This window comes from Motacilla alba, chromosome 6, assembly GCF_015832195.1.
Source record: "Motacilla alba alba isolate MOTALB_02 chromosome 6, Motacilla_alba_V1.0_pri, whole genome shotgun sequence".
Classification (NCBI taxonomy): Eukaryota; Metazoa; Chordata; class Aves; order Passeriformes; family Motacillidae; genus Motacilla; species Motacilla alba.
In genome coordinates, this window is record NC_052021.1 from 3,392,200 (window position 1) to 3,407,852 (window position 15,653).

Genomic DNA, 15,653 nt, shown 5'->3' on the forward strand with positions numbered 1-15,653 from the left:
TGGAACGGGAATGCCCGGCTGGGAACGGGAATGCCCGGTTTGGAATGGGTATTCCTGGCTGGGAATGGTTCTTCCTGGTTTGGAATGGTTCTTCCCAGCCGGGAATGGCCCTGCCCAGCTTGGTGTGGTAATTCCCGGTTGGGAATGGTTCTTCCTGGTTTTGAATGGTTCTTCCCGGCTGGGAACGGGAATGCCCGGTTGGGAATGGTTCTTCCTGGCTGGGAACGGGAATGCCCGGTTGGGAATGGTTCTTCCCGGCTGGGAATGGGAATGCCCGGTTGGGAATGGTAATTTCCGGCTGGGAATGGTTATTCCTGGCTGGGAACGGTAATTCCTGGTTTGCAGTGGTTCTTGCCGGCTTGGAATGGTTCTTCCCAGCTGGGAATGGCCCTGCCTAGCTTGGTGTGGTAATTCCCGGTTGGGAATGGTTCTTCCTGGTTTGGAATGGTTCTTCCCGGCTGGGAATGGTTCTTCCCAGCTGGGAATGGCCCTGCCTAGCTTGGTGTGGTAATTCCCGGTTGGGAATGGTTCTTCCTGGTTTGGAATGGTTCTTCCCGGCTGGGAATGGCCCTGCCCAGCTTGGAAGGGTCCTGCTCGCCATGGCCACAACAGCCGGGGCTGTCACGGACCCGCACAGATGATCCCAGCCCAGCATGGTTCGGCATGGCCACGGTAGCAAGGGGTGGCGTGGTCCAGCACGGCGTGATCCTGCCTGGCATGGCCACACAAGGATGGGCTGGCACAATCCAGCATGGCATGATTCGGCCCAGCGCAGGTGTAACAGTGTGGGATGGCATGGACTGGCATGGCATGGCTTGGTCCAGCATGGCATGGTCACTGCGGTGTGGTGGGATGTGCCCAGGAATGGCCACAAATGCAAGCAGTGGCGTTGTCCTGCGTGGCGTGGTTTGGTCTCGAAGGGTCACGATAGCATGGGATGGCTTGGTACAACATGGACACAGCATCGCCCATCCATGGAATGCCCATGGAATGGTCCATTCCCCACGGCCATGATAGCGTGGGGTAGCACGGTCCGGCACAATCCAGCTCAGTCCTGCCTGGCACGGCCATGGCAGCGTGGTTTGGCACGGTCCCGCACGGCATGGCACGGTCCAGCACAGCATGGTGCTGCATGCCTCTCCATGGCATGGCCAGGCATGGACAGGACGGCCCGTTCTCCCGCACTTCTCCTGGATCCCTGCGTTCCCCGGCCCTGTGCCTGGACTGGGTAAGGGGGGTCCTGGCAGGGCCCAGGGGGCTCTGGATGGTGCCGTGGGGGAGGTGGAGGAGCCTAGCCAGGAACAATCCTCAGTAGGACACACCTTTATTTCAATGTCTCATTGCAAATGCCCACTCCCCACCCCGCAATCCCTCGGTCCGGAGGGGTTTGGTGGCCACGGCTCCTCAGCCGTCCCACGCGGGGACGCCGGGGCGGCGCGGGGCCAGCGGCCCTGACTCGGACACGGCTGGCGAGTCGCTGGCCCGCGCCTGCGTGAAGATGCGGTTGCGGGTGCTGAAGAGGGTCCCGGGGCCGTGGCTCCGGGGGGCGTAGGGCCTGCGCTGGCAGTGGAGCGAGCAGAGGGGGGCCCTGAAGACCTCCTGGAAGCCGCGGCGGAAGTTCTCATTGAAGTAGCCGTAGATGATGGGGTTGGCGCTGCTGTTGAAGAAGGCCAGCCAGTGGGCGAACGGGTAGACGTAGACGGCGAGCAGGCGCAGCTGGCCCTCGCTCAGCCGCCCGTAGTCCGTCAGCAGCATCAGCGTCCAGAGGGGCAGCCAGGAGATGGTGAAGAAGAGGGCGACAATGATGAGCATGTTGATGACCTTGGCCTTCCTCCGGGAGATCCTCCTCCCCTCCGGCTCCTCTCCGCCGTGGGCAGGCGCCACCGACTTGAAGAGCTTGCAGGCGATGCGGGCGTACATGATGATGATGAGGGCGAGGGGAGCCACGTAGATGTGGGAGAAGAGGACGGTGGTGTAGATCCTCCTCATCCCCGTCTCGGGCCAGGCCTCCCAGCAGGAGTAGAGAGGGTAGGAGTTGTTGTAGGTGTCCACCATGAAGTGGTGCTCCTCCCTGGTGACAGTCAGGGTGACGGCAGCGGGGCACATGATGAGCAGGGCCAGCACCCAGATGATGGCGATGGTCAGCAGGGCTTTCCTCAGCGTCAGCTTCTGCCGGAAGGGGTGGACGATGCAGCGAAACCTGTGGGGGAACAGCTCATGGTGGCTTTGGGCACCCGGTGGGGACATCCCTGGGGAAGGAGGGCGGCCAGGACCCCGGGGTGAGGATGCAGGGCAGGGCGGGTTGCTCTTTACACGTGTCTTTTGGTGGCAGAGCCAGGTTGCTGCGTTCAGCCCAGCGTGGGGAAGGACACGTTGCTGGAACGCCCCGTGGACAGCTTTGTGGTGCTTCTGGAGAGCTGTGACAGGCTCCTGACATTCCCAGGAGCTTTCCCGCAATGGGAGCCGCACAGGGCAACCTGCTGGAGATGGTTTGGTCCCCACGTCCACACGTCCCCATGCCAACGTACCTCTCCACAGCGATGGCCACCAGCGTGAAAACCGAGGCGGAGACGGACATGCCCTGCACCAGCCCGCTCATTTTGCACATGGTGTTGTCAAAGGGCCAACCTGTGAGGGGACACCATGGAGGCTGTGGGTGCCTCTGGCTCACCCAGCTCCCTTTAGGTGTCCCCATCCACCGTGTGGTTGCTGGGGGATGCTAAGTCCTGCTCCCAACTTGTGTGGAGATAGCCTTTAGCGGCATGGATCCTTGAAGAAGAACCCCAAAATTGATAAAAAGATGCACATTACACTTAGAAACTCAAAGAACATGGTGGCTGTCATTTTTCCTGCCGACTTTGGGACCCTCAATCAGAAGGACTTTCATCTTGTTTCTTGACCCCAATACCAATAAATAAATAAATCACACCCCAAAATCAATAAACACAAACCCTGCCCTATGGCCTGGCTGCTGCTGCAGCTGAACCCTCCCAACTCCCTTATCTTTGGAAAGGTCAACAGGCAGAGCTGAGCCAGCACAGACGGTGGATGCAGAAAGGAGTATTTTTCAGAGTTGCTTGGTGAAGAATGGCTGAACTTCAAACAAATATGCAAATGCAGCATTAGGGCCAAACTTGTTTTACCACAAATTGCCAGAACCTTAAAAAAAAAAGGTGTTTCCCCTTCCTCTGCCCTGCTCACCTGTGATGAGGTTGTCCACCAGGGTGGTGGGCATGCAGAAGATGCCCACCAGCAGGTCGCTGATGGCCAGGTTGAGGAGGAACACGTTGGTGACCGTGCGCATCTGGCGGTTCTTCACCACCACGAAGCACACCAGGACGTTGCCGATCACGCACATGAGGAAGATGAAGGTGTAGGCCAGGATGAACATGAGGGCCACGGGGGAGGAATGCTGGTAGTACGCCAGGAAGGTGTAGTTCTCCCTCAGGAGGTGGCTGGCGCTGGAGTTGGGCCACCAGGTGCCATTGGAAGGGCCTGGAGAAGGGAAGGCAGGAAGATGAAACTGGGAGAGAGTAAAGCAATTATTCACTTAAGATTTTAATGCCTCCAGAGGTGGGCTTTCACATTTATTCCAGTGCCCAGACTGGCTGGGACATGTCCTGCTGGACTCATCTTCGTGCCCCAGCAAGTCTCCTCCTCCTTGGGTTACACAGCTCAAGGTTCTGCAGCACCTCGTCTGAATTATTATTTTACATCATTATTGTTTGGTACCATGGATATCATAATTATTTGATGCAATTGTTGTTTGATATCGTTATTACTTGATATCACTATTATTTGCATCATTCTTTTGATGAGGAATTAGAACGGCCCAGAATCCTGATGTCCTGAGCCTTTTTTTTTTTTTTTTTAGGGATGATGCAAGGAGGACAAATCCACATCCCGACACGCCAGTGCTCTGGCCTTATGGGAGCCGTATCCGTGTGGTCCCAGCCACGGCTGCCCTGGGAGCATCCCTGCCCCTGGGCGGCTGCCGCTGCTTCTCCTTGTGCTGCCAAGGTTTACGATCCCATATTCTGCAAAATCTCATTGTCCCCGACAAAGCCGCAAGAACCAGGGGAAAGGGGCTGGGGCAGAGGACACCCTCCCCTTCCCTCACTTCAGAAGCGATAATTGTCATTATGACCATTATCTGGGAGCTCCTGCTGGAGGCGCGGGTGGCATTTTGTCACTAGGGATGGAGCGGGGCTCGGCAGCTCCCACCCTCGGGCTTCCCCAGCCGCACGCAGCCGGGGATGCGGGAGGATGCCGGGCGTGGGCAGGAGATGCCTGCAGCGCTGACGGGACTGACTCCGGGAGAATCCAGGCTGCAGTGCTGAGGCGAGGAAAGGCGCATTTTAGCTGTAAGGCTCAGCCTCAGCTCCTGCAGGTCAGCCCGAAGCCGCTGAGCGCTGGGCAGCGGGAACATCCCCCATCCCTGTGCCCGTGCCGGTGCTCAGCTCGCCGGCCGAGATGCTTTTCCCAGCCACCGGGACCAGCGGCTTCCTCAAGGTTCCAGCAGGCAGCAGGGCCCTATCCAGCCCCTGATAACCCAGTCCTGGGTGCAGGATTTGGGCAACACGTTTCCAGTGGGGATGCAGAAGGCGCTGGTGGCGGGGTTTGCAGCCGACACGGGAGAAGGAGCCTCTTGCAGAGGCAAGGGAGCAGCGGGATCGAAGGGGCAAGATTCTCCAGACAGTCGGTATCGGCTGCGTGAACCAGCTCTGTAAGCAGGAGCACTAACAAAGACTGTAATGACATTGCCCAAACCCTGTGATATTAAGCCTAAAACTTTGCTGGACTTTATCTTTCGGGGCTGCAGTGCAGCATTAGCAGGAGGTCGGTGTCCTGTGGAATTGGAGGTGGTGTTAAAGCAAGGTGGAAGATGGGGAAAGGAAAATAAGGGGCTGCTGAGCACCCGGGTGGGTGCCGGATGGATGAGTGAGTGGAGAGATGGATGAATGGGTGGAGGAATGGGTGGATGGAAGCAGGCGCCCTCAGCCCAGCACTGACTGACACCTCGGACGTGGCGTCAAGGGGATCGGGGGACCGCACGGGGGGCCACGGACCACCTGCCCGGCTGCGGGAAACCACCGCGGGGAAGGGCCGGTCTGATGGAATAGGGGCTGGGATGAGGGCTGGATAGCTTTTGGCGGGGATAAAATCGATCAGGTCTCGGCACTCACCTCCGCCGGCCCGAGCCGGCTCCGGGGGCTGCATCGCTGCCGTGCAGGGATCTGCTGCCCGGGGAGGGGGCGCGGTTGGCCCCCGTTCCTCCTGCCGTCCCTGCCGCCCGGCGCGGAGCCCCGGTGCCGCCGCCGCGCCGGTTGCGGCTGCTCGCCGGCTGCAGCGGAGAAGGGGAGGGGGCGCGGGGGGAAAGAGCCTCCCATCGCCATGGATACCGGGACACCCGCACGCTGCCCCCCCGGGTGAGGCGGCGCGGGGGCGGGCAGCCACGCGGGGCACGGAGAGGGAGGGAGCCGGTTCGCTCCCTAGCGAGGGTCCGCCGCTGTGTCCCCTCGCTGCCGCCGAGGTCCCCGCAGGGATGCTGGCAGCTGATGGCCGGTGTCCCCAGCAGCGCTCCTGTCCATCCCGGGCGGAAAATGTGCCAGGAGCCTCAAGACCAGTGGGGAGATCCCCCCCCATCGATCCACCAGAGGGAGAACAGCACGGCGTTTAGGGATGCTGGTCCCAGCTTCAGGCTGCTCCGCTCAACCCCAGCTCCTCCAGCATGCCCAACATCTCTTACCATAATCTTTTACCAAAGTTTGGCAAGTCTAGAAGTCAAATATTTACAGGGTTTGCCATTCCTGGCTGTCCCCAGCCCGCACACAGCATTGGGAAGTGTTTGTCCCTTAAATACCCAAAGGAACAAACAAGGGAGAAGTTTAAACAAGGCGTTTGGAGATAACACCTGGGGTTTCTCCCAGGAATTGGGTTGGTTTTTTTTTTTTTTGCAGGCAGCCAGCTGCTCAGGGACATGGGTGTGCTTGGCAGTGGCCTGGCTTCCACGGAGAAGCCAGTCGCTCCAGGACATTTCTTCCTGGGGAGGGATGGACACAACTTGAGGACCCACAGCACCCACACACCTCTGGGGACAGCCACGGGGTGAGCAGCGTGTGGGGACTCACTGGCATTGGGTCACTTTGGTTTCCACAGTGAAAACACAGAAGGGAAGAAAAATTCCTTGGAAAACAAGGATTTTTTTCCAGGGAAATACTGCTTGGGTCTGGGGGAATCCAGCTTGGCGGCTTCAGTGAGCAGCTGTGTGAAGGGGCTTCTCTAAGGACAAGACTGGTAATTGGAATTTAATCAGATACAAACCCCCCGATGTAACAGGAAAGCATTTAATCAGGCACTTGGCACACCACCGTGTCAGCAATTCCAGGGAGAACCCTTACAGCTGCAGGCATGTCCTCCGCCATCCCGCGGCTCCCCGTCACTGCCCGGGTGGGAGGCTGCACATCCAGATCCCCCAGCTCCACCCAAACCTCCCACCAGGTGTCTTGCAGCCCCTCTGCACCCCCGAAAGGCGTAAGCAGGAGATTGCCCGGCTCGGGATTAGGCAGAGCCATCCCTCCATGGGCGAGCCCCGCCGCTTGCTTTGAACTTGGGAAAAACGAGGCACCGGCTCGGCTTTGGGACCCGCTTTGGGGCGCAGCAGGGACGGAGCTAAGCCGGACCCCTCTGCTGGGCAGTGCCCCTCGGGACGGCCGGGGCACCTTGGGGTGCGGTCAGGCTTTGGGGATGGGCTCCTCCGGAGACAGCAGCAGCTCGAAGGGAACGAGGGGCCGCACCAGCAGCCGCACCTCCGGGCCCACGGGGTTGGCGCGCAGGTTGAGGCTCCGCAGCAGCGCCATGGAGGCCAGTTTATCCGTGGGAACCTCTGGAAAGAGAGCACGGCGGTCAGAATCCATCCTGGACGGGTGCAAGGGGTGAAAGCTCCTCTTGATGGACAGCCTGCAGCAAACCTGATGTAGGATTTTTGTTTATATTTACATTTAACCCAAATTATTGGGTTAAAACACGTGAGAAATTATAGTGACATTTGTATTAGTGTCTGGTGTGTTTGTAATGTAAATTGTTTTATTACGGCGAGCCGGGTTGTGAGTTAATTTTGGTTGGTTGTGGTTTAAACATTGCATTGAAAAGATTTTAGGATTTGAGGTATTGAATGGCACAGACATAACTGAATTTTTTGGAAGGTTGTTTGGGCGCATTCATGGGTAAAAGAAATGTCATCGTTATAGATGTTTTTGGTGGAATTACTATTGGAATACTAAATGTAGGAGCTAAAAATATTAGTTTTTTTGTTATAATTTATTGAAATAATGATGGGAAGGATTGAAAGTTTAAGAATGTTGTTGTTGGCTTTGCTTAGAATTAAAAAAATTTGGTTTTGTTGAAAAAAAAATGACAAATTTGGTAGGAATGCTTTTCTAACAAAAATTATTTAAAAGGTGTATTAATTTTGAGGAGGCTGATTCGAATTTTGTACTTGAGGGTATTGAGCTGAGATTCTTTGAGGAATGGTTGATTGAGGGATAAGTGATTATTAGTATTATTTGATTGGGTAATTGATTGTAAGGAGGCACTACTGTTTGTGTTGAGGGGTGGTGGTAATTTGTGGGGTTTTTTTGAGTTTAACGACAAAGGTTTGCTATTGATGTTAAGCTGGTCTGCAGGCTTTGATCAGAACAGAAAGACAGTGAAATATTCATTTATCCAGCTGCTCAGGCAAATGGTTATCAGTTGGACTGGGTGGTCTTGGAGTCTCTTCCAACCTAAATGATCCCGGGGTTCTAAGGAATGTGTCAGCAAGGTGCAAACACCAAGAAATCCTGTGTGGGCACTGCCCTCCAGCTCTCCCAGGGCTAATAAAACCTCTGCTGGGACACTGAATTGGGATGCACAGACTTATTCCCTGATTTTGTCCCGGTGTTGCAATGCCCAGGAGCTCTCTCCGAGCTGACAGGAAGGCACGTGGTCTTTGCCCTGGTTGGACAGGCTGCAGAATGGCTCTCAGCCATCACAGGCACCCTTCTGTTTTGCAATTTCCACGAATTTGGGTGTTATCCTTCGGAAAACATGACATTTACAAACTCTGCATTTAAAAAAGGTGCAGCTCAGCTGGATGGTCCCAATGTGAATCCACAGAGAGCAGAGGAATGAGGCTGATGTGAAAACCTGAGCCTAACTGAGCTCATTAAAAGGTGATAGATTTTGCTACAATTCACAATATTTTGGGCTAGCAAAGCTCACCTGTCTGATTTACCTAAAGCAATTCCCTTTTAATTTGGCCACCAAAACGACAAGAGCCTTTTCTATCCCAGCTCCTGTTTCCTCTGCCAGCACCTGGAGCAGAATTGCAGTGTTGTAATTATATTCTGCTAGATGATTATGTGATTTTTAAACCATGAAACTCGTTTTATGCTGGAAAAAGACTCAAACACTTCGATGCCTTTGTTTTTTCCCTTGTTTCTCCTCCAGAAAATGGTGATATTTTCCATGCACAAATTCCCTAGGAGCGCACAGCTCATCAGGCAGAGCTTCACATGAATTTTTTTAATAACTCTTCTTCATGGTGGATTTGTTCACTGCCGTTCCCCCGTTTCATTTTGCTTGTTTTTTTTTCCCCTTGAAGCACAAAAGTAATATATTTTTATTCATGGATCTCCCTATTCAATCATCATCTAATGCAGTGGAGAGTAAGAAGTTCAATCATCCTCTCACGCAGCATGATAAAGTTAAAAGTGCTTTCACCCATTTTGCTTAAATTAGGGAGTTTAGTGAAGTGTTTTGGGGACCAAGACCTTCCCAGGCTGGGAACAGCTCAGCTCTGCACCTCAATTCCAGGCGAGGAGTAGTGACTCAGCCCTGGCATGAAGGGACAGGCCGGGCACACGGTGCAGCCTGTAGCTGTAGGGTTGTGCCCTGCCAGCCACAAATCCCTCCAAAAACAGCCCAAAGCATCCCTTGCTGCCTTCCCAATGGATGAGGCACTTGCATTTGAGCCTGGATTATTCATGCTGGCTTCACCAGTTAAGCAAAGCACAGGGAGGGAAAAGGCATTAATTAAAGCAGGACGTGACAATACACGGTGAGTGACACCGTGGTGGAGTGGTCTGGGTTGGAAGGGACCTTAAAGCTCATCCAGTCCACCCCTGGATGGACACAGGGACACCTTCCACTGTCCCAGGTTGCTGTAAGCCCCATCCAGCCTGGCCTTGGGCACTGCCAGGAATGCACAGTGTCCCTGTGGCAGCGTCTCATCACCCTCACAGGGAAGAATTTATTCCCAGTGTCCCATCTAGCCCTGCTCTGAGTTTGAAACCACCCCCCTTTGTCCCATCTTCTCAGGAAGAACAAAATTAACCACGGCTGTCCCCAGCAGTGACCTCCCCAGCCTCGGCAGCAGCCTCAACATCAGCCCTATTAAACCATTAATCAAGGAATAAGGGAAAGAGAAGCTGGAGCTCCAGGCTCCAAAACATCCCCATGGATTTGGGAGCTTTAAAAGCTGATTTGATACAACTCTAATTACCAGGGAAAGAGTTAAAAGCACTGACAGTAATACATACATAATTACAGTCCAGGGTTAAGAGCTTATTTAGATGAAAAGGGTGGCTTGTGGCACTAAATGTCTCCTTTCACAGAGCCCACAGGCTCCAGGCAGGCATTAATTAATCTGCTTTCACTCCTGTTTCCCTTTGGAAAACATCCCCTACCACCTCCAGCTCGATATGTCTCAGCAAGTCACTCAGCTGTTTCAGCAGGAGCTTTTAAATTGGGTTTGCAGCCCTGGCAGGAGCCTCTCCAGCATCCCTGGCATGGCACAGGGGGCAGGCAGGACCAGCACTGGCACAGCACCACAAACCAGGGCATCTGCAACCCTACAAACACCAGCTCACCCGCAGGGGAACTTGTTTGGGAAGGGCTGGTGGGAGCAGCGTGATTGCCCAGGTTTTTGTTTCCTTGGAAAAAAAATGGGCTGAAACCCCCCGGATTTCCAGTGTCTACCTCTCCCCTTTCCAGAAGATGTGTGAAATAAGCTCACATCACCTGTTTCTGCAGCCAGACAGCGTCGTGTGCACTACTCAGACACATCCCTACAACATCTTGGCTTGAAATTGTCCAATTTCACTCTGTTTTTATTTTCCCCACGTCTGCAGGACACCTCCCAGCCGAGGGGAGCCTGGTGGGAGGTGACCAAGCCTGGGTTCTCAGGCCACCCGCTCCCCCAGGACCAATCCAGCTCGGGTGCAGCCCTGGATGCAGCTTTTCCTCCCTGCATTTCAGCAAAGGCACCAAGAAGCTGCATTCCCTCCTTGCAGCATCCCGCTTCCACAAAACAAGCGGGGAAAATGCAGTTTTGGAGACCAGCAGGGATTGAAATCAGCCAATTGAACTCAAAAAGTGATGGAGGGAGCTAAAAGTGAGACCGCTCTCTCCGGGAGGCAGGAGAGAAAAAGAGGGTGAGGAAAAGCCGTGCCTTTCTCTGGCTCCCGTGGAAGCAGTTTTTAATTCCAGGGTTTCTGCAGGCACAGCTGGGGAGCAGCTGATGGGAGGCTGTTAACAAACCTCGTGTTGGAGGGAGCAGCTTTCCCAGCAGCAGCTGAAGCAATCCCAGATAAAACAGCAAAATGGAGTGGACTCCGATATTCGCCTCCCTGGGGGTCCGTGGGGGTGTGGGATGCTCCAGCCTGGGCTCTTTGAAGGCTGCCTGCTAAATAAATTCACTTTTATCTGTGTACATCAGCCGCCCCTTTTGCCCAGCTTTCACAGGCTCCAAAGCCTTCAGCTTTTTGCGCATGGAAAATGTTCCTGCCGCTGCAGGGCTGAGGGATGAGCAGCTCTTACCATTCCTTTAATTTAATTTTTAGGGGATTTTGTAGTGTTAAACAGCAGCTGCTTGTTCTGGGAAATGTTCAGGTGTCCTTGCTTAGCCTGGCAGCAAACCTCCCGGCCCAGCATTCCTGGGGCCGGCTTCTGCAACCAGCTGGGAGCAACCAGCTCTGGTTTTTTTAATGAAATCTGGGGATTTTTGCTCACCCCCAGCTGGAGGTGCCTTTAAGAGCCACATCCCAGCGTGGTGAATGGGGCAGCTTAAATGGGGCTCGGTTCCTGGGAGGCAAATGTCCTTTCCCGGGAAAGGCAAAGAGAGAAGGCTCTCATGGGGTGATGCTAAATCACCTTTTTCCACTGGGAAAAGGTCCTCCTCACCTGCGATCTCGTTCTCTTCCAGGTCGATGGTCTCCAGGGCGGGGACGGTGGCCAGGGGCTCCGGGAAGCGGCGGAACCTGTTGCGGGAGAGGTCGATGGCCCGGAGGTGCAGCAGGGAGGTGATTTCCTCGGGCAGGCGGTGCAGGTAATTGCCTGCCAGGTTGAGCTCTGCGAAGAGAGAAGGGATGTGGTGGGATGCAGGGAAAGAGATGGGAAAATAACTAATGCACAGCTTGATTTACAGCCTCTGGCCCCCACGGACTGCCAGGTCCACCAGTGGGATTTCAGCTCCAAAAATTGGTGTGGTTTTTTTTTTTTTTTTTTTTTTTTTTTTTTTTTTTTTTTTTTTTTTGGTTTTTTTGGGTTTTTTGGGGGGTTTTTTTGGTTTTTTTTTTTCCCTTTTTGCTGTTTTCCGTGGTTGCCGTCGTAGATTTGCCTGCTGGGAATACCACATTAGGAGCAATGTTTTCCTAATGAAATTGGGCAGCCTTTTGCAAGCAGAGTGTGTAAAAAAATAAGGAATATTTCCTCATAAAGTCAGTGCAATTACCTCCCCAATGGTCATTTGTCGTGGCTTAAGGCTAGCCCTCTATATTCACGTGCCTGAACCCCTTCTGAGGAATAAACAGAATGGTGGGAGCGAGGCCTTTAGATGTGAAAAATCCCTATTTTTCACAGTTTGCCCATCTGTGTTGCTTTCCCGCCCCAGAAATGAGCTCCTGTGGGGCCAGGAGCAGCGCTCCTGGGAACAGACCCCAAATCCCACTGTCCCAGCGCCCTTCTCCAGTGACACAGGGCTTTCTGCACTATAAATACCCACACAAGCTGCCCTGCCCCTGCTAATACCTGGTATTTATAGGTCCTGCCTTATTCAGCCTGTCCCCAGCCCTGGGGCATCTGTTCCCGCTGAGACCCAGCGCAGCTCACCGCAGGGGCGATTGGTTCACTGCTGGAGCAAAGCCCTTGCTGGGAAACAAAGTCATTTTTTTTTTCCCTTCAGGGCTTGTTGTGCTGTCTAGAAAATGAAAATTGATTTCCTTTGCTGGACGTGTTTCCTTTCCCCAGCCTAGGGGTGTTCTCACTGCTCCGGAGCAAGGGAAGCCTCCGCAGGCACCCACCGCAGTGGCATTTGTGCGGTATGTTGTGGGAATAAAATTGATTTTAGAAGCTGCCGGAGCATCCCCAGCGCCGCCGTCGGTGTTCAGTACCGTGGTGCTGGATGCTCCGGATGCTTGCATGGCCATTTTTCAGTGGGTTAGCCTCGGGCTGCCTTCTCTGGGCTCTGCAGGGAGGCGTCCCCGCGGTGCTGGCGATCGCTCCCGTCTCCTGCAGTGAATAGCTCCCGTCGCTGTCTCACGGCGAGGACTAATTAGCGACAGAGCCTGCATTGCCGTGCCCCATTGTTATCCCCAGGCTGCTTTTCCTGTCCTCCTCCATCCTCTGCCCCGTCCTTGCGGGGAGCTGGGGGGTGCTGAGGGACCCTGCAGCAGCCTGGCACCAGCTTGGAAGGGTGGGTGAGAGCAGAACCAGCGCCCTCGTCCTTCAGTGGCCAGAAGGTATAAGCAAAAATGGATTTTTTGGGGTCCGAACTAACACTTCCGATGAGATGTGAGCTCAGGGGAGACTCTTGGGTGCCTCGCCCCCTCTGCAGCAGCCTGGGGGCTCCTGGAGCGTCCCAGAGGGTTGGAAGTGGCAGTCCCTTACCTCTCAGCTGGCTGAAGGTGGTGACAAATCGGCTGGTGATGGACTTGAGCTCATTGTTGGCCAGGGAGATGCGATGGATCCCCTCGGTGACGCTCCTCATGGCTTTGTAGATTCCCACAGGGAAGGTCATCAGTTTGCAGTTGGCCAGATCTGCGCACAGAGGGACCCAGGCGAGGGTCCAGCAACTTCAGTCCTGCCGCTCCCCCGTGTCCCTAATTCCCCGGGGGCAGCTGAGCAGCCCAGGGATGCCTATTCCCGCTGCTGATGGGGATGGAGCAGGGATTCCCCTGGGCACGCTCCTGGCTGGATTGCTCATGGTCGTGGGTGGTTGTCCCATGGCAAGCGGTGGGGAGGGGAAAAAAAGGTTTGGTTATGCTTCTCACCTCGTGGCCTTCTTGTTTTGTCCTGAGTTGTTTCTGTTTCCCCTCCCAGGAGACCCCAGGGATGGAAACGCTGTATCCCAGCCCCAGGATGGGCCCTGCTTCCTACCCCCTCCCCAAAGCCACTGTGGGGGCTGATGGAGCAAGTTCCATCCTCCCACGTTTCTCTCAGGAGGATGTGGAGAGCCTGAGCGATGAAGTCCCAGCTCCCAGCACACTCTGGTTTATATCCCAGGGCCGGGAATCCAGTGGGAATAAAAACGAGAGGCTTTCATCTCTCTCCTTTGATGAGCTGCACCCCGCTCTTGGGTATTAGCTGGAAATGGGGAAAGTGCAGGAAAACACAAATCTGACACGGCAACAAGGGGAAAAATCTGCTCCTGCCGCTGCTGGCAAGGGGGGACACACCCCACGGGATTCTGTGAGCCTGCTCTGGCTCTGGGGGGCCGAGGGCCCTTTGGGGGAGCCTTTCTCTTCTCCAGAGCCGCGGGGAGGGAACGCCGGCGGCTTTTTTTAGACTGTGGCAGTGAAAAATAGAGCCCTGCTCCCGGCTACCCGATCCCTGCCTGGCCCCAGGCCGGAGCGCCGGGCTTACCCAGGGAATCCGTTTTGTTCTCCACCGTGTCGTTCACCTTCCTGGCCACCCGGGCGACCGCCTCGCCCATCCTCCGGTGCATGCGGGCGGCCGGTCCCGCCGGGAATGCGCTTCGCCCTGGGGGATCCAGGGCTGGAGGCAGAAACCGGCCACTCTGGCCTCTGGGAGAGGGATGCTAAAAATAACCGACGGGATCAGTGTTCCCTGGGGAGGGAGGGAGGCTGTGCTGGGGCTGGCATGTCCCTCGGGGTGAGATTCCCAGCTTTCCAGGATGGTGCTTTTGGGGTATGGGGATGCATCCTATTTCCTGGCTTGGGATATGGGGATTCCATACCCTTTCCTGGTATGGAATATGGGCATTCATCTCCTTTCTAGGTTTGGGAAATGAGGATGCATCCCTTTTCCTGGTCTGAGATGCATCCCCCTTCCTGGTAATGGATATGCCATTTCCCTGGTTTGGGATATGGGGATGAATCCTGTCCCCTGGTTTGGGACATGGGCGTGGGTGTCTTTTCCTTGTGTGGGATATGGGATTTTCCTGGTTTGGGATAAGGGGATGCAACCCATTTCCTTATTTGGGATATAGGGATCCGTGCCCTTTTTCTGGTTTGGGATATGGAGATGAATGCTATTCCATGGTATGGAATGTGGGGATTGTGAAAAATGTGTATTTTACGATTGGCTTTTCGGAAATATTAAAATGAATATATTATATGTGTTATGTTGGAAAGTTACGCTGTATTAATTTTTTCAAACGTAGTTTTAGGTTATAACAATGTTAAAATAGAAGCTATGCATGTGGGATATTTTTTTAAAGAAAGGAATGAGGTACTCGCACCAGACAGCAGCCACAGGACACCTCAATCTTTCAGAGAAAGAGAATTTATTGCTCCATTATCAGAAGAAACGAACTTCTTCCCGCCTCGCTCAGCCCTGCAGACGCCGTCAGGATTCCGAGGAAGAAGCTGACACTGCCCAGACAGAATCCTTGGTTTGAATGGAATTGATGCATCATGGATGAGGGATACAAATATGCAACAGGCTGTTGCTTGTAAGGGTTAATCCTCTGTTAACGTGGGTCCTTTTTTGGGGCTTATTTTGCCCAGAAAAGGCACCCGGACTGTCTGTAACTCTTTGTTCTTATTGTCTCATATTGTCCTAATCTCACTTGTTCAAATTTTCATTACTCTAATTATATTGCTATTTTTATAACCATTTTATTACTATTAAACTTTTAAAATTTTAAAAACAAATGATTGACATTTTTCACAGGGTTACAACCTCTTTCCTGGTTTGGGATATGTGGATACACCCCCTTTCCTGGTATGGGATGGGGGCTACAACCCCTTTCCTGGTAGGGGATATGGGATACAATCCTTTTCCTGTTATGGGATATGAGGATACAACCCCTTTCCTGTTATGGGATATGGGGATACAATCCTTTTCCTGGTATGGGATATGAGGATACAACCCCTTTCCTGTTATGGGATATGGGGATACAATCCTTTTCCTGGTATGGGATATGAGGATGCAACCCCTTTCCTGGTTTGGGATATGGGGCTACAACCCTTTTCCTGTTATGGGATGCGGGGACGCAACCCCTTTCCTGGTTTGGGATACGTGGATGCACTCCTTTTCCCGGCGACTTCATTCAGCTCGGACTAGCCAAAACATTCTAGCCTGCACCCCGGGCAGGACGGAACGGCAGGACACCGCCCCCCTTCCTTAAAAAAAAAAAGAACCCCAAAAAA

The 15,653-nt window shown here is 54.0% G+C and overlaps 3 protein-coding genes across 6 annotated transcripts in view; 1 reads left to right on the forward strand and 2 right to left on the reverse strand.

Moving 5' to 3' along the window:
* The window catches only part of LOC119702804 (C-type lectin domain family 2 member D-like), a 603,052-nt gene that overhangs the window by 432,100 nt on the left and 155,299 nt on the right, over positions 1–15,653 (forward strand). The gene's annotated exons all lie outside the window — the stretch shown is intronic.
* On the reverse strand, positions 1,308–5,661 carry NPFFR1 (neuropeptide FF receptor 1). The gene is given in 5 exon segments (XM_038141414.1): positions 1,308–2,200; positions 2,529–2,628; positions 3,202–3,495; positions 5,187–5,234; positions 5,237–5,661. Coding segments are annotated over 5 exon segments (1,398 nt in total). The 5' UTR covers positions 5,397–5,661; the 3' UTR covers positions 1,308–1,404.
* Positions 6,334–14,099, reverse strand: LRRC20 (leucine rich repeat containing 20). 3 transcript variants are annotated; one of them, XM_038141457.1, is made up of 4 exons: positions 13,903–14,096; positions 12,928–13,077; positions 11,224–11,391; positions 6,334–6,886 (listed from the first exon to the last, which is right to left on the reverse strand). In XM_038141457.1, exons 1-4 carry the CDS (start codon positions 13,982–13,984, stop codon positions 6,735–6,737), a joined length of 552 nt encoding a protein of 183 aa, XP_037997385.1. In that variant the 5' UTR covers positions 13,985–14,096; the 3' UTR covers positions 6,334–6,734. The 3 variants fall into 3 exon arrangements, with proteins under 3 accessions (XP_037997385.1, XP_037997387.1, XP_037997386.1); XM_038141459.1 differs by having other exon boundaries at positions 6,850–6,971; positions 13,903–14,098; XM_038141458.1 differs by lacking the exon at positions 6,334–6,886 and adding an exon at positions 8,407–8,637 and having other exon boundaries at positions 13,903–14,099.